This window comes from Melospiza georgiana, chromosome 3 (genome assembly GCF_028018845.1).
Source record: "Melospiza georgiana isolate bMelGeo1 chromosome 3, bMelGeo1.pri, whole genome shotgun sequence".
In the NCBI taxonomy this organism is placed as follows: Eukaryota; Metazoa; Chordata; class Aves; order Passeriformes; family Passerellidae; genus Melospiza; species Melospiza georgiana.
In genome coordinates this window covers 83,994,691-84,017,811 of record NC_080432.1, presented here as the reverse complement: position 1 = coordinate 84,017,811, position 23,121 = coordinate 83,994,691, and the positions used below count along the sequence as shown (strand labels likewise).

Below are 23,121 nucleotides of genomic sequence, written 5' to 3'. Positions count from 1 at the left end.
CAGCTGTAGCCAATCAGAAGTGTGTTATAAAAGAGTGGATTGGTTGGCTGAGGAGAGCTGGAGTCAGTTGCTGCTGTGAGGACAAGGGAGAGTCAGTGCCTGGAGGAGCTGCCTACAAAAAGCATCAAGGAGGTATGAAACTCTAGCAATATGGAATCTTTGCAATATAATGACAATAGAACTCTTGTACTATAATGGCAACACATCTGGGGGAAAATCTTGAGGCTAAAGTTATAATCACATTCCAACAGAAGCTGTAACATTAGGAAATTTTAGGGTAAAAGGCAGTTGTGATTTCAAGGAGGGAATGTAGTTGACAAGCACCGAATTAATTCCATGATAATTCCTCATGCAACACCCCTTACAGCCTGAAGAAAATGCTGAGGAGGGATGAAATGGAAGGTGGAGCAGGATGGAGACCCCATGGCTCTGTTGTGATCCCTGCAGGAATGGGAACTCAGTGGTACCTCATAGCTGACAAACCACACAGCAGCTGCCAGGCCTAGGATGGAGGAGATGTCCTGTTCCTCAGTCAGCAGCTGTGGGGAAATCTCTCTCCTCAGATGAACCCCACACTTTGTACTCTCATTGTGAAGATGTGACACATGTCCATCCCAAAGTTATCCACCCAAAATGTGACCACCCCTCCCTGAGCACACACTCTCTGTTTTGTTAACTATATTTTTGAGAGCAAAGTGAGGGAGTTTTGCACCAATTGAGAACAAAAGTATGTTTGACTAGAGTCACTCAAGCTTCACCTAAGTGTAAAGAAATAGTCTGACAGTGAGTTAAGAGGGGGGCAAGTTAGGAAAGGCTTCATGTAACTTCTGGGATGGGTTGATGGGCTGATTGTGGCTTTTCCCCTGTGGGCACACCTGTTGGGTAGGATCCCTACTCTGTACACATTGATTATCTCAAACTTTCACTGGTGATCAGAGCCTGTGGATCCCTTCAAACTTGTTCTTGTAGTCAGTGCACTGTCAGTGACAATCTCTGCCCCGACTCTGTGACAGTCTTCTGTGATCAGTGTATTTGTTGATAAAGTGTGTTATTTCTTAAATTGCTCAGCCTGAGTCCATCAAGGGTACTGGCAGGCAACGACAGTGGATAAAAATGACAAAATTAATAACATACAGACTAAGAGTGTGGGGGATCCAGGAGGATGGGGGCCTTTCTTTCCAGACTGATATCAGGGCTTTGACTTTGACACGCTGCTGTCGCAAGTCCCTGGCCAGGTTAATGAACGCACCCTGGGCACAGCGGGCTGTGCCGGGGATCCCATTCCAGGGCAATGGCAAGCGGCTGGGCACAAGGCTGTCTTCATGCCTGGGGCGCTGACAAACCAATCATAATAATACATTAAAAAAAAAGTATAAAGGCTCCAGGAAACACCCCGTTTTCGTAGCACACAGTTAGTGGGAGATCTGTGTGCCAGTGCAGCACTGCTGGAGGAAAAAACCCTGACATTTCTGTCATCTGATGGTATCTCTGGTTGATTGCAGTTTCAAATTTGGTGGCATGGCCAGCACTGCAGGGGAATGTGTGAAATCTCGTAATACGATTTAATGGACTTTGGATAATAAACCAGGGAGCCGTATTGCGCCGGCTCGATTCGGCTCGGCCGCGTTCGGCTCGATTCGGCTCGGCGGAGCCGTCCTCGCTCCTGATTGGCTCGCTCACCGCGCGCTCCCCTCTCTGATTGGTGGGAAGCCTTGCCGGCGGGAGGTCGTATTGGAGTTACCATAGCAGTGTGGGACGCTGCGCGGCCGGGCGCGGAGGGATCCGGCCGTGCCGCCGCCCTGTCTGTCTTCGGAGCCGGATCAGGGCTGCCGCAGCGTTGTCCCCGTAGGTTTCTGTGCCCTGTCCCCACGGATATCCGCGTCGCTCTCCCCACGGGTGGCATCTCCTCATACCGAGACGCTGTGGGTGATGGGGCAGGGACTATTTTTTTCGGTCACGGAGGGGCGGTGCGACTGATGTGAGGCGCGACAGAGGCGCGCCGCGCCGCCATTTTCCCCTCAGCGGGGCGGGGCCGTGCCGGGCGGGTTTGGCTTCGATTGTAGCCCTGTGGCGCCGCCCCTGGAGCCTCATGGGGCTGTGTTCGCCGCCCCACTGAGGAACTCCGGTACGGGGATGGTAGATGTGGATTTTTGCTGCCCGCCTCCCCTTTCCTGGGGCCTGCGGGACCCGCCTCAGCACCGCGCAGGGTGCGGGACGAGCCGTGCCCAGAGGGTCTCAGCCTTTCCCTTTCGCCCGCCTTTATCTCATCGCTGCCTCCGAAGTGCAGGGCCAGGCCCCTCCGGGCATGCACGCGTTACGTGTTAGCTCAGCATTCACAGTGCGAAAGGATCTGTTCGCAGAGCTGCCCTGCTCGCTTTGGAGACTCGTTCTCTGCCCCTGAGGCGATGCGGGGGGACCAAGGCACCAGTGCAGGCAGCCAGCTGTGCTTGTGCACGGTGACATCCGTGCGGTGACACGTGGCTGAACGGGGTTTTGAGAGGACTGAGGCGTTTGTGAGGGTGCTTTATTTGTCACCGGGTGATTAAAATGCGTTTCCTCAAAGCTGCTGCAGAGCCTCGTGTTTGGGCACAGGGAGCCGACAGTGCAGAAGGATGCATGTTTATGTAGGAAGGATTTTTATGTTGTTCTCAGGTTTAATCATCACACAATGGTTTGGATTGGAAAGGAACTTTAAGATCATCTAGTTCCAACTCCCTGCTATGGGCAGGGACCTTCCCTAAACCAGGTTGCTCCAGGCCCCATCCGACCTGGCCTTGGACACTTCCAGGGATCTGGCACAGTCTAACAAATGTCTTGATACAGCCTGCTGCTGTCCTGATACAGCCAACCTGCTCATGGGATTTGGCATCTGCAGACTGCAGCCACTAGATTGACTAAATGCTTGTTTTATCCACTCAGATTCTGGAAATCCTTTACTCTATTTCTGTCTAAGCCAGTGATTAAATCTGTAGTTTCAAGACCTGCAAAACAGCTGCTGTCTCATATCAGTGAGCCCTGCCTTAGCAGAGAGGAGGATGGCATCTCCCAGCAAGAGTCCAAAAAAAGGCAGAAAAAGAAAGGATTAAGATTCAGTAGAAGCTTGAATTATGAAGATTGGTGGTGGGGGGAAATCTGCAGCTAGAGTCTTTGCCACTTTTGGGTTCCTGAAGGCAAATTGCTGCAGAGGCACATTCTCTGTGTTTGCTCTGTTTTATCTCCCCTGGGATCCCAATTCTCTGAGGAGGCCAAGCACCTCCTCTGCTTTGTGCTCAGCCTGTCTTTGTGGGGTGGATGGACTGCTTGGAGTTGGAGGAAGTCTGTAAATGGTGGCATGACGCAGGAGCCTGTGGCACCTGTGCAGGTAGGGAGGATATATTGCTCATAGGAAGGTGTGTTGGGTTTTTCTAATGCCAAATCTATAGCCTGTCAGGTATCCAAATCTCTTCAGCCCTTGCTGTTTGCCTGTTAATTTTATATCAGAAATTGGTTCTGTGAGGTTTGCTTTTCTTCTCGCTGAGATTGATGTCATTTGGGTTTTGCCTTTTATTTCTTTCATATGTTCTCTGTACTCTTCACACATATATTTGTAACTCTGTCACCTTTTGTATTAGTAGCTACTTTTCCCAATACTTTTCCATGGCCTTTCCCTCAACAGAAAGAGGAAAGAAATTCCAGAGGTACAAGACCCCTATCCTGTCTTGGTTCTTCCTGGGAAGCAAGGCTGAGAACAGCTCTTTGGGATACATTCTCATGGCCAAAGTACAGCTAGTGCTGAAGGGGGGCTCCAGAGAAGGGGCTTCACCTTGGGGAATTGCATCACCACTTGTTCTCCTAATGGCTGCTTTTTATCACTTATGCTAGTTTCCTAAAACCTATAAAAATGTACTCACCCCTGGGAGGGGTTTGTGTGGACATCTTTCCATAACTGCCTCTGAAGGCCTTCAAACAAAGATCCTCTTTTATATTACCTCCTTACTAAAATTATCTTGAGTTTCATTTCCAGTTTGGGAAAATGTCAACAGGAGCAGGTGACTTCCTGAACTCCCTTCCAACATGTGCTCTCCTGTGATTTCTGACTCTTTCAGTCAGAAAAGACAGGAAAACTTTGCTGTGAGGATGCAGGAATATCCCAGCAGATGTTTTTGTCAGTGTACAAGAGCAGGGACTATAAAATGAAACAAATAAAGATGTAGATTACAGACTTTACCTTGAATTGATGGTATGAACTTTGAATCTGCACTCCAGAGAGGTAAGCTGGGAGTCAGATATTGTCACTAAAGTGCTGGATTGGACAGAATAAACTCTTAAGTGTTGTCTTCTACAAACAAAAAAGGTTATGTTCTATGAATACCCAAGAGTCTTTGCTGATTCTTATAACTAGATTCTGCAAAAAGTAATTGAATATCAGATTATTTTTTTTTAATAACTGAAAGCTCTGTCTGAAGACTTGGGGTCAGTGTCTCTGCAGAAATAAGCTTTTCTTTTGTTCCATTCTTTACCCAAGTAATGTTGTGAATCCATTGTTTCCTGGAAGCAGTGTGTCTCCAGTGAATCTGAGATAAATAGGGGTTTAAATGGAGGTTCCTGTAAAGGGCATTTTGCCTCTGTGGTTGCACTGTCTCTGTTATAAATCAATCCACATATCCTGATGCACATACAAGAGAGAAGATGGAATTTTCTGACTGGAGCTGAGTTAGCACTTCAGCATAAGCTTCATCTGGTAGAGCTAACTTTAAAAACCAATAAAATGTAGCCATAGTGGGATGTGGCAGTTACTTGAAAGGGATTTTATCTGATTGAAAAAGGCACAAAGGAAAGAACTAATAGTCTGGAGGTGAAATTTGATAACTCTGAAATGTTTCCAGAGCTGACAGGCATTTTCAAATAATTTGTCAGTGACTGTTCTTGGAAACAAAATGGTGTGTGGAGATGAGGACAGACAGTTCCACCCAGTGTCTGATTGTAAACCTGATACTTCATCTCTGTGTTTTACTTCATGTGACAGGAAAATGTTGCAGGTATCAGCAGGTAGAAGTCCTTTAGAAATCTGTTTCACTGATCAGTGGGAATTGTAAGAAAATTCAGATTTTGCTGTTAATACAATAGTTTTTTATGGGTTGTGATGGTTTTATTGTTTTTTCCAGATTAATCCAGCCATGGGTAGTGTGAATTACTCAAAAGGTTCCTGGCTACAAAGATTTGCAAATGGGAAGCCTGTGAGAAAACCCAAGCAGCAAGAGCCTTGGAAGGTGAGTGACCCCAGCATTCCTTCAGCTGTAGGTTCTGCTGTGAGCAACACAGAGAGCAGTATCTGTAACTGGGGGCCCAGGTGTGTAACTGGGTCCTGTGTTTGAACTGGCCACCAATCCCACTGAAATCCTGGCTGTGTGTTCTGGTCTGGCCATGCTCCCAGGCTTCCATGCCTGAATTCATCTGTGAGCCCTGAGCAGGAGCTTTGGGCTTCAGTCTGTCCCTCCACAGCATACTCAGAAACGGCTGTTGCAGTTGTATTAATTCTTACCATTCCATCCTAGTTTGTGCCTTGGTTGTGGAACCTGGATGAGAACCTGATCTTTGTAAAGCAGGTTGTTTTTATGCAGACCTTTTTCTTTCTTTTCATTTATTCAGAGGTTCTCCTCAGCACCAGCAGAGTGGCACAGCCAATAATTTTGATTTCAGCAGACATTTTGGGAAGGAAAATATTGCCAAAGATTGGCTAACACAGAAGGAAGGGCTTCTGTTGTGTGAAGGTGTGAGTGGAGGAATTAAATAGAAATTTTGAAGGGAAGAATGAAAAACTGCTATTTTCAAAATTCAGTAAAATCTGAGAGATGTTTATCATGGAGAAGGAGAACAAAGAATTCTAAAAATAACAACAGATTCAATGGGTGTTATTCAGCTCTTGCATCCTTTTGAGTCAGTTTTAATAAATAACTTGCAGTTTGGTGTGTGGAAAAGTTTCCCATAAAAGCTGAAACAAGCTTGTGACTAGTTAGAATCACAGACTTATGGAACAGCCCAGGCTGGAAGGGACCTTGGGAGATGTCTGGCCCAGCCTTTCATGGGAAAGAGACACCAGAATAGGGTATTCAGCTACCTGCCAATTGCACCTTGAAAACCCTCAGTGGTGGGGACTCCACCACATCCCTGGGGAGGTTGTTCAGTGACTGATTGATCTCACTGTAAAAATTTATTTCCTACATTGAGATGAAAGCTCTGCCAGTGCAACTTGTACCTCTCATCCCTTGTCTTCTTGCTGTGGCTTTTGGTGAAGTGAGAGCCTCCATCTTCTTTGTAGCTGCCCTGTCAGTAGCACTGTGATGAGGCTGCCCCTGGGCCTGCCCTTTTCCAGGGAGAAGGGACTTCATTCCTTCAGTGAAAGGACACCCAACTCCTTCACATGTGTGTCATCCTGAAGGAAAGCTCTTCCATTCTCCACTGATGGTTCTTAGCTGGAGTGGTGGCCATGTCTTTGTACTGCTGACTGTAGAAAGGATCTGTGACTGAAGTAAATTCATCAGGCAATAATACAACATATCAGTTGTTTCAAATAGTAGGATGTAAGGTGTCGGATTCCAGGGACGCCAGATGTCGGAGTTCATTTTTCTCTTTCTCTTTTCTCGGCTGTTTCAAAGACCTGGAATTCTCAGAGTGGCCTTGGACAGCCCGGCGCTTCAAAGGACGAGGAGAGACTTCTGATCTTGCTTTGGTCTCAGTGTTCATTAATTGTTTATCTAAAAGATTTTCTTTCAGCCCGACAGAGGTCTGCACAGCAGTCAGCCATGGGCACACTGCGAGCCCCCGGGGCGGTCACTTATCTTTATACCTAAAGTTACGTGTACAATATTTATGATTTTTCTCCAATACCTTCTACTCTTATTAACCAGTGCACTTCTAGTAAAGACCAATCCCAAAGTGCCACCATCACCACAGAAGATGGAGGCCAAGAAGAAGAAGAAGAAGGACAGGACACACCCCAATTCCTCCATCTTACTTCTTTAGACCCCCCTGTACAGAAATCCTAAACCCTGTGTTCTACACCTCAATTAACTTATCCCTTCACCATTCACCCAGTGAAATCCTCCCAGTCCTCATACAGGTGTCATCTCCTGTGTAGGATCAAAGTCCTGTCACCAGACACTTCTGGCAACATTCCAGGACTCCCGAGCCCCCCAAGGGTGGTCTTGGTCGCTCTGCACCCTCATCCTGAGGTGCTGAGATCCCACAGTAAGGGTCTTGAAACATGCCAGAAATTTAGATTTCCTCTTTCTCATTTGTTTTTGGTGGAATTTTTAATACTTCTCGTCTCTTCCTTGCTTGCTCTGATGTGTGATGTCCTGCTCATCTTAGTGTAATGAACCTTTAGGAGTATGGAGCTGGTCAGCAGGGCCAAGGCAGACATGACTGAAAACTACACCATCAATTGGAATTAAAAATCAATATTAAGCACATGGAGTAGCAGGCCAGTATTCCATTCTATGCATAAAATACATTATATCCCCAAAGGATAGATCTGGTCTGCATTGCCTGAACTCCTTGTCTGGAGTGCAGGAGTTGAAGAGCCACATGTTTGGCACAGGTGAGAAACAGTGGCAAGAGGGAGGTGGTGTGGTCATGGTGAGGAGCAGCCAAGGAGGCCTGAGCAGGTACATTCCAGTTCTCCTTCCAGCTCTTCCTGTGCTCTTCTGTTGCTACTTAACCCAACCGTTCAGAGCAAATCTTGCAAGGATTTGCCAGCTGGGTTGTGGTATAATGTGCCTTTAATCACAACACTAGGAATTATTTTGAATTCAAAAGTAAATTAACTCCTGCTCTAAGTCCTGCTTTCACCTCATGTGGGCTTTTTTCATGTTTTGTTAGGCACTAGCTGATCAAAGCCGAGACATCATTGCTTCTGCTCAGTGCATCTTGGACAGAGAAAATTTTGTGAGGGTAAGAAGTGTGCTGTTTTCTCACTTGCTGTGTGCTTTCCTGTCAGTATTTTTAGTTCCTAAACAGTGATTCTTGAGAAAATTTTAATTGCCTGTATTCTTGAAAAGCTATTTTAGAGTTATGAGCTTCTGTCTTTTCAGTCCACTCTGGATAGGACTGAAGTAGCAACCCTAAATGTAAATCCCAGGTGACTTGAACTGCCTGTTTGCACTAACATTTGTTGTGTGGGTGTGGTAATTTGTGACAGTGGTGCTGTGAGCAAAGGGCAGGAGGGCTGCTCTGATCTGATCCAGCAGATTGCCAGTGCTGCAGGGAAGGTCCTTCTGCTGCCTGTCTTGCACAGTCTGGTGCTTGCAGCCCCCTGCTCTGCAGTGATTTCTGCTCAATAACCTGATGGGGAAATGTGAGTCATTTTCTGCCAAATTTGCACCACAACTTCAAAAATTAAGGGTCTGAATGCCACAGCTCTTGAAAGGGCAAGCTTGGAAATAAGTGATGAGAAGAGAGAGGGAAGAGCAGAAGGAAGGGCTGGAAAATAGATGCCTTGGAGCAGTGAGCAGTCAGGTCAGCCAAGCTGCAAACCTTTACACGTGGTTTCTTATTGATCAATAGTTTATATGGTTTTTATTTTCCGTTTTTTCTTACTTAAGGAGCTGGACAGATATTTGAAGCACAATGATTTCCTAGATCTGAGAAAGACAGAGCTTCTGTACAAAAAATATCTTGATAATGTTTCAGAGCCACTTATGCAAAAAATGAAGAAAAAAATGGACAGCCAGTCAGAGAAAGAAGTGTGGAAAAGGAGACAAGAACAATTCTCTCAATATTTAAACTACTTTACAAAGAAGGTATCAATGAGAAACACATTTCTGTCATGGAGGGGGTTGTATACAGAGGGTTGTGGACAAGCTCAGGGGTTTAGCTGTTATTTCCTTCTTGTGAAGTAAGCTGGAGTTCAATTATACCTTGCCTGTAACTTACTTTTCTGAAGGACTTCTATAATGGTGATGTTACAGCTGTGCGTGTTCACCAGCAGCTATGAGCAGCAGCATTGCTTGGTGCAGTGAACACGAGCTGGGCTCTGAATATGGTGAGACAGAACACCCTACTGAGCTGTGTTTGCCTCTGTGGGCTGGACAATTTAGTGGGAAAATCTTGAGTTCTGTCAGCTCAAACCAAAGGCTGAGTGAGCAGGGTGTGAGCTGCACTCCCAAGTCTCCCAAGGAGTTCAGCTACAGCAGTACTGCAGCTCTGTGGGCAGAGCATGAGTGAAATGATTTTGGGGCCTTGGATGCTACTGATCAAGCTTCATAAAAGAAAAAATATGGGAACAGGAAGATACAAACAATTGTTTGTCTTCATGCAGGTAATGGACCCAACTCATGGATTTTGTAGTTCTGTGTGTTTCAGTATTCACAAAAATTGCAAATTGCAGTCACTGTAAAAAATACTTGTTCATTTTCTTCATTTTGCTCTTAATTTCACACCTCTCTTGAATATCAGATCCCACAGCTAAGCTTTCTGCATCTCAGGAATGAAAAGAAAGAGAAAAATAAAAGCAGTTACATAATCTGCCACAAAAATAATACTTTATGAGAGCAGGCAGTTGTTGTCAGTGGAAACCACTGCACAGTGGAGTTGTGAGACTGTAAACAACCTACTTATCCAGAAATGAAAATACCATGGGAGCTGTGTTGTTTTAAAGAGACCAAACTATCTTTTTCAAAGGCCAGATATGACAGACTCATGCATTTAAACTGCATGGAATGAGAAAGAACTGAAGCAGTCCTGCTGCTGAACCCTGCTGCTGGGTTTAGGCTCTGTTGGGTGTATTGCACATATCTGGGTCTGCATCAGTCCATCTTGCAAGCTGCTGTGCCAGGTCAGCAGTTTGCTGGGTGCCCTCCAGAAGCAATGGCTGATGTGCTGGGATGTGTCCTTCTGCCTGAAGGGGGGCAGTAGCAGCAGTGATCAGCTTCTGCCTTTTCTCCTTGCTCTGTGCTGTCAGGTCTGTCACCAGCATGTCTGAGAAGCAGCCTGAGGCCCTTCATATTTACACATTTGCATAAGTTTGCGTTAACTCTGGCAGCATATGATAAATTTTGCAGAACTTGAGACACTTGTGTGGGTTAGTTAATGTGTTTAATTCTGGATGTGTTTTCCCTTCCCTCCCTTCTTTTTGCCCATTTTCTTTTGCTCCTTTCCCTGCTATCAGCCTTCTCCTCCACTTGTGGTAGCATTGTTGATGAGATGGAGCTGTGGCCTGGACCATGAGACCAACAGGTTCAGGTTTTTATTCTAATGTATAGATGGAAAAGTCAGCTCATGAACCCAGACATGGAACTCTGCTACCTTGCAGACCAGTGACCTGCCTAAGGCTGTGGCTAGTGAGGCATCACTCACTCCTGTTTTTCCTTTACTTTTTAATATCTGTCTTGCTGACATCACAGAATATTTTGAGTTGGAAGGGACCCAGAAGGATCATCATGTCCAACTCTGAAGTGAGTGGGATCAAACTCACCAACTTGGTGTTATTAGCACCATGCTCCAACAAACAGAGCCAATCTCAGGTCTTCCTCCTCTGGGAAAACATTTTCAAAAAAAAAAATATATTCCTTTGTCTTGACTGTCCTAGTTAAGGTTAGCATTTTAGCCTGTCATTGTTTCTGAATGCTTCATGAAATAATTTGTTATATATTTATGCTTGTGATAAATTAAAATGGATGGAGGAATTTTCCTGTTACAGTTCAGTCACTTTCTTTCTGAGGTGTAGTGTATGCAAATTGGGAATTCTTTTTTCACAGAATTCAGAGATTTCAACCACCTCTGGTGCTGTGTTATGCTGTGCTTGGCTCTGTCCCACCCAGGCTGCCTGCTCTCACTGTTTTAACCACCAACAGCTGACCCAGTACCTGCTTCTCCCACAGGGCTATGTGTTTTTGGATGATTATGACCCGTCAGAGTATGATCCATTCTTCCAGAAGATGTGCACAGACTGCTGGAAGGTGTGAGCAGGTTTGGAGTCCCACTTTGACCAGCAGGAGGTTAACAGAGCATGTTACTGCTGTGCTGCTCCAGGGGAGTGTGTTCTAGTTTTACTAACTCACTCCTACTGCATTTAAGCCCCAGAGTGTTTGAACATGGTTTTCACCAGGAACACAGTCTGGATCTAAGCCCAGTTTTTGAGACACAGTAGCAATGGCAGGGGGAAGTTTGTTTTCCTCATTTCAAATCTATCATGGCAGCATGGAGGGGATGTCCTGTCTAAGGAAGGTTGGAGAGTTCCCAGGCAGGCTCAGTGTGTGCTGTGTAGAAGGAAATAATCTGACAGCTCAGCTGATCTTTACAGAAGCATGGTAACACTTTTCCCTTCTCTTTAAAGGACGAGGAACTCATCAACTAGCACAATGACCGAGAGAGCCAATGATGTCACCTGTGCTCCAGCTGAGCACAGCCATCAAAGGTACCCTTTACACAATTAAGTTACATGCACTGCCAAAGCAAGTGAGAGCAGCCCAGGCAGGTCTTCAGGCAAACTGCAATAAACTTACTGTCTTAAACATGTAGTTCTGAAATGTTGTTACCCCACTGCCAAAGAAATGTCTGAGATGCTGCTCCTCTTCTTCCCAGATCCAGCTCAATGCTCTACAGGCCAAAACCTGCTATTTTAGGAGGTTTAACTTGGGCTGAGCTCAGTAAAGACAGTGCTGGTGTTCTCTCCTGGAGACAGTGTCCAAGCAGTAAATCACTTTTCACATACATGGTGGGTGTTTTGAGAAGGCAGGAAATAAGCAGGGGAGAGGAGATGGGAAGTGGTGTACACAACACCTGCTGCTTTCTGCAGAGCTAGTGCTGAGCAGCAGCTGCTGCCAGTGCCCTCAAACCTGACCTCTCCTCTGCCAGTGCAGTCCCATCTCCCTGCTGCTGCAGCTGACCAGAGCTCTGGGCTCAGAGCCTGGAAACTGAATTTTCTCTGTCCTCCAAACTCCCATTGTACAGACACAATCTCTCAAGAGTTGCCAAGGTTGAGTTTTATTTAGGATTAGAAATACTGAACCACAGAAAACTGTTAAATGTAACAGAGGTTGACTGAGTAATAGGAGGGTGCACAGATGGCAACTGGGTGGGAAACTGCCAGACTTCAGGAGGAATTTCTGCACCCGTGGAAAACAAGGGCACAGGCTGCTCAGAACTGCATGCTGTGCTTCTGCAACAAAGCAGCTTAAAGGAGGAATAGAATGGTTACAATGTAACAAATATTTATAAACAAACCTTTTTTTTTCAAACCACCCCTGATTTGGTGCCAAGAGAAAGTTTTTGCTTTCATTTCAACCAGTTCATTTTACAGTTTATATTGGGGTGACAGCTCCCCAGAACAAACCTTTAAAACTTGTGATAAACTTTCCTTGAACAAATCCTATAAGCTTTTCTTATTATTTCACATTCCCCTGTACAATAAAATATACTTTTTTAAAATCACTATGCATCAATAAACATCTGTAGACAAATTAATAAACTTATACTTTACTCTCTATATACATGTTGGCAATGTCAAAGCTTCAAGATTCACATGGAGGTCTGCAAGACCAAGGAAATGTACACAAATAACTTATACTTAGGAAAAAACCCAAAGAGCTGAAGAGTATTTTGCCACATTGTTGTGGGTCACAGTATTTAAAATATTTTTTTCTAGCTATTCTTCACAACCTCATTGTCTCAGCAGAGAACAATAAATCAAACTGAAGCAGAAAGAAAAATCAAGTAGCAGTTACTGATTCCAGTGCAGAACTAAAGTCAAGTAAAGAACTATGCTTGAATCTTAAGAGAATGTACAATATATTGGAGACTTCTCCAGTGCTAAGGCTTCTTCAGCATTTAACCGTTAAAACGATCATCCTGAGATGGGAAAATTCCAGTGGATATCACTTTTAAGATTTCAAATGGAATGATTTCTAGTGCTGAGCTTAAACCATTCCTCAGTCTGTCTGTCAGACTAAGTGGTAAAATATACAAACAGCTTGGTGCCACATTTCTACATAATACTTTTTATGGCCCTGAAAATGGAAACATTGGCATCCAAACCCAAGATATTCCAAAATAATAAAAAGGCACTGAGCAATAGTACTGTATTTACAGTAACATTTGTGTTTGCATAGATCAACAACAACTGGGAACACTGCAAGGAACTAAGCACAACCAGGAACTAAGAGGAAACACAGAAGCAGCAGGAATTCTTGCTTAATAACCAGCATGGGACAAGGAATCTTTTACCAAAAGATGTCCAGGCTGTTAGCTTCAGCTGTCCTTCATAAATTAAAACAAAAGCGTTCTTAGAGGAGTGTTTTCTGATCAAAGAGCTGCAGGTCAAAGCGCACCCACACTTCTCCTGTTGGAACCTCATGCAGCAGTAGGTGTTTAGTTGTGGGGCCTTTGCTCTCTTGTTCTGTTCTGATTTTTGCTACTGGAACTTCAGTGCGACCCAAAAAATCTGTTGGGCAAATGAATTCAAAATTTCATTAGGCAGAGATATTGACCATAGAAAATCTGAGTGAGGCAGGGTAATGCAATGCTGTGGGGTACATGCTCTGTTCCAGAGCACTGCTCCCAGGCTTCCAGTTGGATGGACCCCAGCCCTGTGTAAACCAGCCAGCAGTGATAAAAAAGGGGCCTTTTTAGAAGAGAACAATGCTATGGAATTAGGATGTCACAGTTTGACCTAAGGGCTTTAAAAATACTCTTAGAAAATACCCTTTTAGAAGCACAATTTCAAATGTTCTTCAGTTTCAGAGCTGGCTGGTCAGAGTTTGGTGATGGAACTTGTTTATAAATCAGCTGAGGTGCTCAAAGACAGTAAAAAAATCAACTGTTTTGGCTCAGCCAACTTTTAATTATGCCTATATAGCATGCTTTTTACTAGAATGATCTTCAACAATTACTAGTAGGTTTACAGTCCTGTTCAGAAATCATAAACTTACTGTGTGACTATTTCTTACATTACATCTTTTGTGTGTGTGCATTAAAAGGTTCACCATGGACTGAAAAAGAAGACAGCTGTCCAGCAAAACTCACATTAACTCACAGAAGAAAAGACTGAGCTATGGTTACACACAAGGCATCTCAGGTCAAGGCAGTTCCCTGCAAATTTGCAATAATTGACTGTGTGTCAGAGCCCTGAAAAAGCACTTAACCTTTCAGAGAATATGAGAAGCAACTGACTGCCAAAAACGTGCTCAGTTTCCAAGCAACAAGAAAGCTGATCAAGCTGTTGCTGTGAAAATATAACCCAGGACCTTATTTTTGAGCACCTATTGTGAGTAGAACTGCTGCTTTCAACTTGTCTGTCTCCTCAGTCTGACAAGAAAATAATTGTGTGTCTGATAGAGAAGCCAGACTGGGATCAGATCTGACTGCCTGGAGTTACTGGCTCTGGAAGGCTGTTGAACCTCCTGAGTACTGAGGCATTGTTTTTACACAACACTTCTCAGGCAGCAGTCAGACCTACAGGCTCTTGAAACTGCTGCTGAGGAGCTGGGTACCTTAGCTAACAAAAAAGCATTCTTTGCCTAAATATTCACACTTACCATCAGGTGAGAACTGATCCCTGTCAAACATGGTGATACACAGGACATCCTGATACAGATCCTTGATGAAGAACTGGCAGTTGAAGTTCCACTTGGGGTTCAGGGTGTCCTGCAGGGTCCTGGTAGTGTAGCTCTGTGAGCCCATGCTGATCTCACAGTATGGGTTGCTCTTCCCTAAACACAGAACAGGGAGTGAAACCCCTCTGCAGAGCACAACCTCCCCCTCCACCTGGAGCCTGCCTGGACACACATCAATGCTGCTGCCAGATGATGTGGATCAGGCAATCCTATATTCCAGAGCAGCACAGGGCTGGCTCTTCACTCTGTCCTCTGAAACTGACTATTTCATATAGACAAACCACAGGGATTCCCAAATGACCAACTGCTCTCAGCAAGCCTTTCCAAATGTTTCAGGAATAAGACTGCTCTGAGACTGTTGCCCTCACTTACCATTGGGCTTACAGGCCTTCAGTTCTGTTGCTTCAATCACTTGCACCATCAAGCGTCCTATTCCTGAGGTTTTCTGTGAACGAGCTGGGAACAAAGAGGTCAGAAATAAACAGATTGGTTGGAATGTAAGAACTGGCAGTAGATCTGAAGGAGACACTGGCATCCTCCAGGAAATGGCTTGCCCCTGTATCCAGGCGGATAAAGGGAAATGCAGAACTCGGTGGGTACCTTGATAAGCCTTCTCTCGTTTCCTCTTCTCCGTTTCAATGTATTGCTCGGACGCCGCTTTGATTTTCTGGACCCAGGCAGTCCTGCAGGGAGCAATCCCTACAGTCAGGGTCATCCCACAGGCAGCAAAATCTTCAGTCACTCTGCCCCACTCTCCTTCCCCATTCTCCCCTCCCTAAATTTTAGAGCCATCACAAATCAAGTTAGGTCATGGACTAAGGTGATGGAGTTTTTGGATTTAACCTTATGCCACATTCCAAATTGGCCTCATAAATGGACATGGAGCTGCTGTTTTATTAAGGACTGTTGGGTTGCATTAAAGACTGCTCAGGACTGGGGAAGAGCCCTATGGGATGCTGGATTTTGCAGCCCTAAACTGTTCTTCAATACAAGTGAAACATCAAGGAGCAGCAGATGTGGCTGGATGCTGCTGCAAAAGATGCTGCAGAAGCAGAACAAAATCAGAGAAAACTTCTCATTCAAATGAGAGTCAAGTGAGTTTATTTCCTGGCCAAGAGACAGCTCTGTTCCTGAGCTCATTGGAAACACAGCCTGCAGCATCAATGAACAAGTTTAAGCTCAGATTTGCATTTTCACTACTCACCGCTCGTTAATGTTGTCAGTTTTAAGTGTGTAAACTCTGTCAATGTGTGATATGTGAAAAACTGGCTCATCACTTGAAGGGTCTGTGGGCAGCTTCACAAGGACTTCATTAAGGAAAACCGGCTGAAAGAAGAGAAAATGTCACTGTGGCAGTATCACCCTGTGACAATAGGCAGAAACTCTATATGCATGTTTAAATACACTGTTTTACTGTAGGGAAAATGAAAGACTTAGGACACAGGACAAACAATGAGATCACTATGTAAAGGATGCAAGAAACGGCTGAGAGAAAAATTTCTCTGGCAATTCACCCCATTCTGCTTTCCTAGGCAAAGAGCTTTGTGAAAGGGGAAGGAGTGTGCAAGCAGAGCTGCAGTGTGGAGCTCAGAAATCCAGTAATCTCTCAGGTTCCCTGAGGGCAAGCAGCCCCAATACTTAAGCTTATGTCTCCAGTTTCAAAATCTTGGGAACACACACTGTATGGGCACAGAGACTAAAATTTTGCATCTTCTACTGTTTTCTGAAGGACAGGAATTTTCTTGTGGATGCAGGAACCTCTGCAAACTGAAGTCAAGGCTTCTGCTTCTGAACATCCCACTTAGCTGTTCAGGCATGATGCTACTTCTGCCCTTTTCCCCCAAAGTGGATGGAAGTGTTAGTTAAACCAAGATGCAGAAGTCTGTCTTTTTCTGGGTACTAAGCCAACTCAGCCAGTCATTTGTGCAAGTTGTTTGCCAGAACGTGCCCTTGTGACAGCAAAAGGGGCCACACAGCTAATCCCAGTGGAGAGCAGCATTCCTCATCAGAGGCCAGGACCCACTGTACCAACACAACCTGGAACACCTTGACTCACTCACCATTTTGTACATTTTGAACTGGGAGTTGGATTTAGGACTGAACAGTTTATCGGATCCGGAAGACACAAACTGTTTAACCATGTAGGTGAGCAGCAGGAAGTCATTGAAAAGGAATCCATACAGCTCCTTACTGCTCTTGGCCTTGTACAGCTTCCCACTGTGCAGGAGCTTCCGTGGTCCCAAGCAGTTTGTGAGGGAGTTGAACACAGGTTGCTGGGAAGAGACAAAACCCATTAGCAGCAGCAAGTCTGTGCAAACATCAGCTCCTGCTCCTCTTCACTGTGGAGATTGACCAAGCTGCTGAAAATGTTCTTCTCTTTTTTTTAATGAATTCCATTCTAAACGAAGAGAAGGGAACTGTTCTGTGATCAGCCATGGCCACAGCACAACTTCCACCTCAGAGGAGATTTAAGCTTTACCAAGAACACACACACAGAGATGACCAGATGGAGGTATTTACTGCATGGCCCCTTCTGTGTTGTCCAGAAGCTGTATTTAAGAAGAGGCTGCACAGGCTGCAGTCAGGTCACCTCTTGGGGGTGATTAGGTGATGGAACAGGACAGACCTGGATCTGTCAAGCCATGGTTCCTTATGCAGTGGAGAACTGTCACACACACCTCCATTTGAAGGCTGTCCTGAAAGGTACAGGAGCCTGAACACCACATATCCTTGAGGATCTGACACTGAGAGCTGCTGTTCCCTGCCTGCTTGAAGGAAACCCTGGGAAACACACATTAAGTGAAATCCTCCATAGTAACACCTGACTTAGCCCAGTGGCAGCATGATCAGGAGTTCAGAGAGAAGAGTTATTTCTGTCTGTTTAATGGTCTAAATGGCACCAGTTTTTAAGCTGATAAATCAAGATTTCTCTGCCACTATAGCCATGCAAAAACAATGGTTCATCACGTTATGGCTGTGAGTAGGATTCAATAAAAGCTTCCCTGCCTAGAGCTCAGCAGTGGATCATGTTCCAATAAGGGATGTCAGCAAGGACTCCCATTCCCTCCCTGGCCTTGCTGAAATGACTCTGAAAAGCCCCAGCCCTGCAGGGCATCAGTGCAGGTACCTCAGCAAGGCCTTCACACAGGACGTGGGCCTGGATCCATTCCAGTCTGTCCGAGTTCTCCTTCTCACGCACGCCCTCGTTCACCTGGGAGCACAGCTCCTCCGCGCGCTCCAGGGCGAGCCGGAGGTTACTGTGGTCCGGGTGGTTCTCTGCAGTGTTCTCTAGAATCTGGTGTGGATCAAAGAGGGGAGAAAGCAAGATAAAAACAGAGGTAAGCCTGTCGGAGAAATCCCCATAAAGGGACAAGCCTTTATCTTGGCTTTTGCTACAGAGATCAAACTCAAAGCGTACCTACAAAGCCTCATTGGGGTACTCACACTCTTTATGAGCAGGGGGTAGCGTGTTATCCTTTGCATGGGTTTCAGGAGGAAGCTGGAGAGGGGCATTCCTTTGCAGCGAGGGTCCAGGGCAAGTTTCTGTGGTGCAACCCAGAGATTTAGCAGAGACATTGCATTAGTCATCAGAAAACAGTTGCATCACTGGCACTGAATACTGAAAATTCTCTAAGCAGATTCATTTTTCCAGGCATTCCAAGAGATCTTAGATTTTTTCAGTATGCAGACACTACTTGTATCTAGAACAAACAGGAAAGCTGGCAGTGTCATTGCACCCAGATGCTTTGCCAGCATAAATCAAAGGGTCATTGCTCATACAGAATCCTTACATTCAAAACTGTTCCAGCTTTTATTTTGACACCACAGGCTCCACTCAGGTTGAAAAAGAGCAAAGCAATGAAAGAAACAAATGCCTGATGTCAACTGTTCTGGCAATTTTCCTTTTATGGCCTAAGTAAATCAGCTAGAGAGAAAGACAGTGTTATAAATAAAGAGCACACACAGTATTAGCCATGGTCACCATGTAAATACACCTTGGAAGCCTCTTAGCTATTTTTGCAGGATTTTACTCTTCTGGCTTATTTTGATGTGGTGAATGCTGGTTAGACGGGCTCCTGTCATTGAGGAAAGGAGAGGGCACAGAAGCCACCGAATGAGATACCTTTAAGTAGTCTTTGAAATCAGCATCTTCATCAGTTTTCTGCTGCAGCAGGGCCGCTCCGTTGAGCTGGCAGCTGCAGAAGCGGATGTAGGCCTGCATGTGGGACAGCTCAGCTGCCAGGATGTCCCCGATCATCTGCACCGGCATCTTCTCGCCTCCCGTCTTCTTACGCACCCGCAGGGCCCTGCGGACAGGAAAGAGATCAGCATCCAACTCTGCTGCCAAGTCACAACCTTACAGATCCATCTCTGAAAGGACACAAACCTGGCAGGTGAATTTCCTTACACAGCACAGGCACTTCCAGGAGGTGCCGGGGTCCTGCCTGAAACCCCAGGAAGTCACCCTGACACAACACCCTGAGCTGAACAATCTCCCTGATGAGGTCTGGGGGACTGGGACTCTCCTTTGAGGTTTCTGGGACAACCAGCATCAATCTCTACATTCAACCAGCATCCCATTCAGTGAATTACTAGCCACTGTATCTTTCTAAAGATTATTTTTAGAGAATAAAAGGTTGCTTTGCAGAAAACTGGGAAGAAAAGCTTCCTACTTTTGTGTAGGGTCTGTTTCTAAGACATTACAGCAAATGTACATCTGTTCCTGCTGTTGATTTCTCCCTCTCTTATTACAGCTCCTTTTGAAGCAGTCTGACTGCATTCAGCTGTTCTGAATGCAAGCATCCACAGTAAATAATCAGCAAGGACAGAATATTGACTGTAAACCCAGCAAACTTTCTGGGGAAAGAATGACAGAATAATGAAAAGGAAATGTTAAGACTGCAGGTAAGTACTCACTTCAGTAACTTTGTATTTGACATGATGAGTTCCTTCCAGTTAACAAAGATCAGCCCCATTTCTCCTTCTGTGAGACAGCCTGAATCAGCCATTGGTTTCTGGAAAACCTGCAGCCAAAAAATGAGCAATTTTTCAGAGAACAGAAACAGCTCAGCCTCTTGCTTAGCCCAGCAGTGACTTTTTTTTGAATGCTCAGTGTCTAATTTCTCAGCAGCTGACAGCAATTTCTTACTAGCACTTGTGACAGCTGTTTCCCCTGAGCGTGTGACCCCATTCTGACACTGGCACCAGCACTTGCAAAGCGAGGACAAGCACTGGGACCTGCAGGATGATAGCTCAGCAGAAGAGCATTCCTGTGATTTCAGGGTCAGTCACTGCACAAATTACACTCAGGCACTGCTCTGCTCCCCTGACCCAGAGCACTCAGGGTCACCCTATGTGCAGAACCACAGCTGCTCTCAGGGGCCCTCAGCACCTCATCTCTGGGGAGCAGAGCACCCCTGTGACTCAACTATTTAACATCTGCCACATTTCACCACACCATTGTTCTGTACATAGAGGTCAAGTTGGACACCCAAGAGCGCTTAATGCTGGCCTGTCCCTGCCCTGCTGAGGGAGGTGGTCTTGCTTCCAGAAATAAGACTGGGGAGGAGGCACATGAAAAGCTTTTATGGTGCTTCTACAGCTCTGTGCAGCTCTGCTTGATACCTGGTCCCAACCCATCATCTTTTTACTGAGCCCCAACACAAGAGGATTTGGAAAACAGGAAGGTCTTTGTAAGTTAATGAGTTTCACAAAGTGGTGCCTTTGCCTGGTGAGCAACCACATATCATTCACTGAAAAGGGAGGTGCCCACACACCTTTCCTCCTCCATCATCTCACAATTCATAAGAATCCCTTTATTGTTATTACTCAGTATAGAGGTGCACTTTTGCCAAAAGCACTTTCCCATCCAAGCCATCTCACCTCTACGACGAGCTGCAGGTCATCCATGTACCTTTCTTCTGTCTGAATGAGCTCGTGAATGTAGCCCTGCCTTTTCCTTTCCATGGGCTGCATGGTGTCAAGGCTCTGGAGATCAGCACACCCTGCAGGAAATAAGTGAGGAGTTCAGATCCCACTCAAGGCATTAAATCTGATAAATTAACAAAATTGCACCAGCATTTGGCAGTCTATGGCTCAGACTCTACAGGCACTAATAAACCCTCTCTGCAGCAGCAGTGGGTTTCAAAATCAAGTGATATAGCAATTGACCCCCTCCCTTCTTTGTGTCACTTTTCAATCACCTTTTTACTTCTTTGAACACCCCTTGTACTATGATGCAGAACAAGAGTTGCTGACATCTTGCCACTCCATTTGTCTCATGACTTATCTCTTCTGCCACACTGATTTGAAACTGTGATTTTCTCTTACCTTGAGCAATGTCTTTTTGGACTTGATGACCTTAAAGGTCTTTTCCAACCTTAATGATTCTATGATTCTAAGTTGTCTTTTGTGAGATGAAGTCATAGAAAATGTGGCTGGTCCTGACTTAAGACATTGCACTTTTAATCCCCACCCCATTTCTCAAGTTCTCTGCCGTATTTATTAATTTATGATACAAACCACCACTACAAATTTGTAAAGCTGTAACACAACATTGTAGTTGTGTAACTCACAGCTGCACAACTTTTTTAATGAGCTGGAAATATATTGAATTATTTTCATGCATCGAGGATGAAGAATCAAAATCATGCAAAGGAACACACTGACAGTCAATGTCACAAACCCCATGTCAGAACATGCAAACCCTGCAGCTTCACAGGACTCTATCTCTTACTGGATGTTAGTAAACAAGACAACAGTGTTCAAACTTTGAACCAAAACCAAACCAAAAACTGGTAAAACCAGAGTGGTGAATGTGTTTAGCTGGGTAAAGGAGAGCACAGAAAGTCAATCTGATCCCTCTGTCAGCCATCACACAGCAGAATATTGCAAAGCAGCAGGGGCGAAAAAGGAAAAAGAAGGAACAATTACAGAGTGTTTGAGAACATCCATCTGTCCCTGGGTGTGATGGCAGCAGGTTGCAATACCAGGTGAACTGTGGGTTTGGCAGGACAGCAGAAAGGACATCGCAGGGACTCACTTTGATCCGGCAGTTCTAGAGGAACAAGACTCCATGAAGGTTCACAGGAGTTGTGAAAGGCACAATGACCTACAGCAGGAAGGGCTGTGTGCCCCCTGGCACCCTGACACTCCTGGCACACAAGGATGTGACTGTTCACTGCCAAGGTATAGATCTGCTCATGGGAAGGCAAGTTAGTAATAAACTTGAGGGAAAGAAACAAAGAAACACTGAACATTAGGCTGAACTTAATGTGACAGTGGCCTAATGGGAACCTCACAGGCTCCTGAGCTTCCAGCTACATCAGCATCAAGGTGCTCTCAAAGAGCAACTGTCAGCAGAAGAGAAACTCTTGCCAAATGAAATTTTAGGACAACATAACAAGGAAACCCTTTGAACAACACAAAGAAGTAAAACAGCAGCAAAGATAACAGCTAGATTGAAAATCAGGACTTTTCAGTTCTGCACCCTAAGGAGGATCACAGATCTTAAACTTTCTGACAAGGTTTGAAAAAACACCACTTTTTAAGAAGAGATGAGGGATTGCAGCTCTTTTGATCACACAGAATACTCCTTCTGGCCTTAGTAATCCCCAAAGCTACAACCAGGGCAAAATTAGATGAGAAAAAGGAGTGAAATTACAGATAAAAGTGATTCCTGCAAAGTCTGTCTTAGTCCATTGAGACAGTCTGTGGCCAATGTGCTACTTCTGGATTCCTGTGTCACTCTTCAGTCTGTACAGGATTGAGGTTAAACCCACCTGGTTACTAAGACATGAAATTTCAGGACAATCCAAGGGCTTGCACAGTAACCAGGCATTAACTGTCCAGATTTGGAAGTCGCAGCTTTTGCCAGTGGCTCCCTTTCCTACTGCAAGGTGCACTCCTGTGACAGAAGCAGGGATGGGCTGAAGCTGCTGTTGGCTGGAACAACCCACATGCTAGGGCTTGGGTCTGTCTCATGCTGGCCACTGAAAGTTGGGGCCAAGCCTGGGAGAGAAATGAGCCCTTTTCATGCTTTAAAATAGATTTGGTTTATAAATTTGTTATCAGATGCAAAAATTCAGTTACTTTAACTGGCTCCTGTGCTAACCTTGTGTTTGGACTGTCAGCTTCTGGGATGAAGGGATGAATGCTACTTTGTATTTAGTATTTTATATAATTTTATTTTTATAATTTTATTTAAACACTAGTGTTTACTAGTGAAAACACTCCTAATTTTGATAGGTCTGACGATACTGACATAAAAACACATTATGCAATCCCCATGTTTGATTTTAGAGGGTGAATTCAGGCATTTGAGTCTGAAGGGAAAAACAAAAAATAAAAGAAGAATAAACCAGCCTAACGAGTGCATTTGCCAATGTTTTTCCTAAGTGGCCACAGCAACCCACTGGCTCACTGGGTGGAACTACATCTCCTCCTCCCACATTGCTGTTCCCTCCTTTCCTTGCATCAATTCTGGCACTTATCTGATTTCCTGCTGGCAACAAACAAATCCCAAGGGGAG

The 23,121-nt window shown here is 45.0% G+C and overlaps 2 protein-coding genes across 9 annotated transcripts in view; one reads left to right on the top strand and one right to left on the bottom strand.

The window, feature by feature from the left end:
- Positions 1–1,782: 1,782 nt before the first annotated feature.
- On the top strand, positions 1,783–11,468 carry FAM228B (family with sequence similarity 228 member B). Of its 2 annotated transcripts, XM_058021226.1 has the most exons (6): positions 1,783–1,849; positions 5,145–5,249; positions 7,861–7,932; positions 8,583–8,780; positions 10,860–10,937; positions 11,315–11,468. In XM_058021226.1, the coding sequence occupies exons 2-6, from the start codon at positions 5,157–5,159 to the stop codon at positions 11,333–11,335; spliced, it is 462 nt and encodes a 153-aa protein (XP_057877209.1). In that variant the 5' UTR covers positions 1,783–1,849; positions 5,145–5,156; the 3' UTR covers positions 11,336–11,468. The 2 variants fall into 2 exon arrangements, with proteins under 2 accessions (XP_057877209.1, XP_057877210.1); XM_058021227.1 differs by lacking the exon at positions 8,583–8,780.
- Positions 11,469–11,951: 483 nt separating this feature from the next.
- Positions 11,952–23,121, bottom strand: part of ITSN2 (intersectin 2) — an 80,514-nt gene continuing 69,344 nt past the window's right edge. For all 7 annotated transcript variants that reach the window (XM_058021658.1, XM_058021655.1, XM_058021662.1 and 4 more), the window contains 11 exons: positions 20,475–20,596; positions 19,509–19,615; positions 18,715–18,898; positions 18,036–18,134; positions 17,719–17,886; positions 16,652–16,864; positions 15,796–15,917; positions 15,192–15,274; positions 14,964–15,047; positions 14,514–14,687; positions 11,952–13,420 (listed from right to left, as the gene is read on the bottom strand). In XM_058021658.1, the coding sequence (XP_057877641.1) occupies positions 13,263–13,420; positions 14,514–14,687; positions 14,964–15,047; positions 15,192–15,274; positions 15,796–15,917; positions 16,652–16,864; positions 17,719–17,886; positions 18,036–18,134; positions 18,715–18,898; positions 19,509–19,615; positions 20,475–20,596 (1,514 nt within the window). In that variant the 3' untranslated portion in view covers positions 11,952–13,262. The remainder of the gene's footprint in view (positions 13,421–14,513; positions 14,688–14,963; positions 15,048–15,191; positions 15,275–15,795; positions 15,918–16,651; positions 16,865–17,718; positions 17,887–18,035; positions 18,135–18,714; positions 18,899–19,508; positions 19,616–20,474; positions 20,597–23,121) is intronic.

What these genes read in the sequence shown, in the direction of transcription:
- FAM228B (XM_058021226.1), top strand. Translation starts at nt 5,157, where the DNA reads ATGGGTAGTGTGAATTACTCAAAAGGTTCCTGGCTACAAAGATTTGCA. An exon ending in AGCAGCAAGAGCCTTGGAAG is followed by an intron (nt 5,250 to 7,860) that starts GTGAGTGACCCC and finishes ATGTTTTGTTAG; the next exon opens with GCACTAGCTGATCAAAGCCG. An exon ending in TGTGCACAGACTGCTGGAAG is followed by an intron (nt 10,938 to 11,314) that starts GTGTGAGCAGGT and finishes TTCTCTTTAAAG; the next exon opens with GACGAGGAACTCATCAACTA.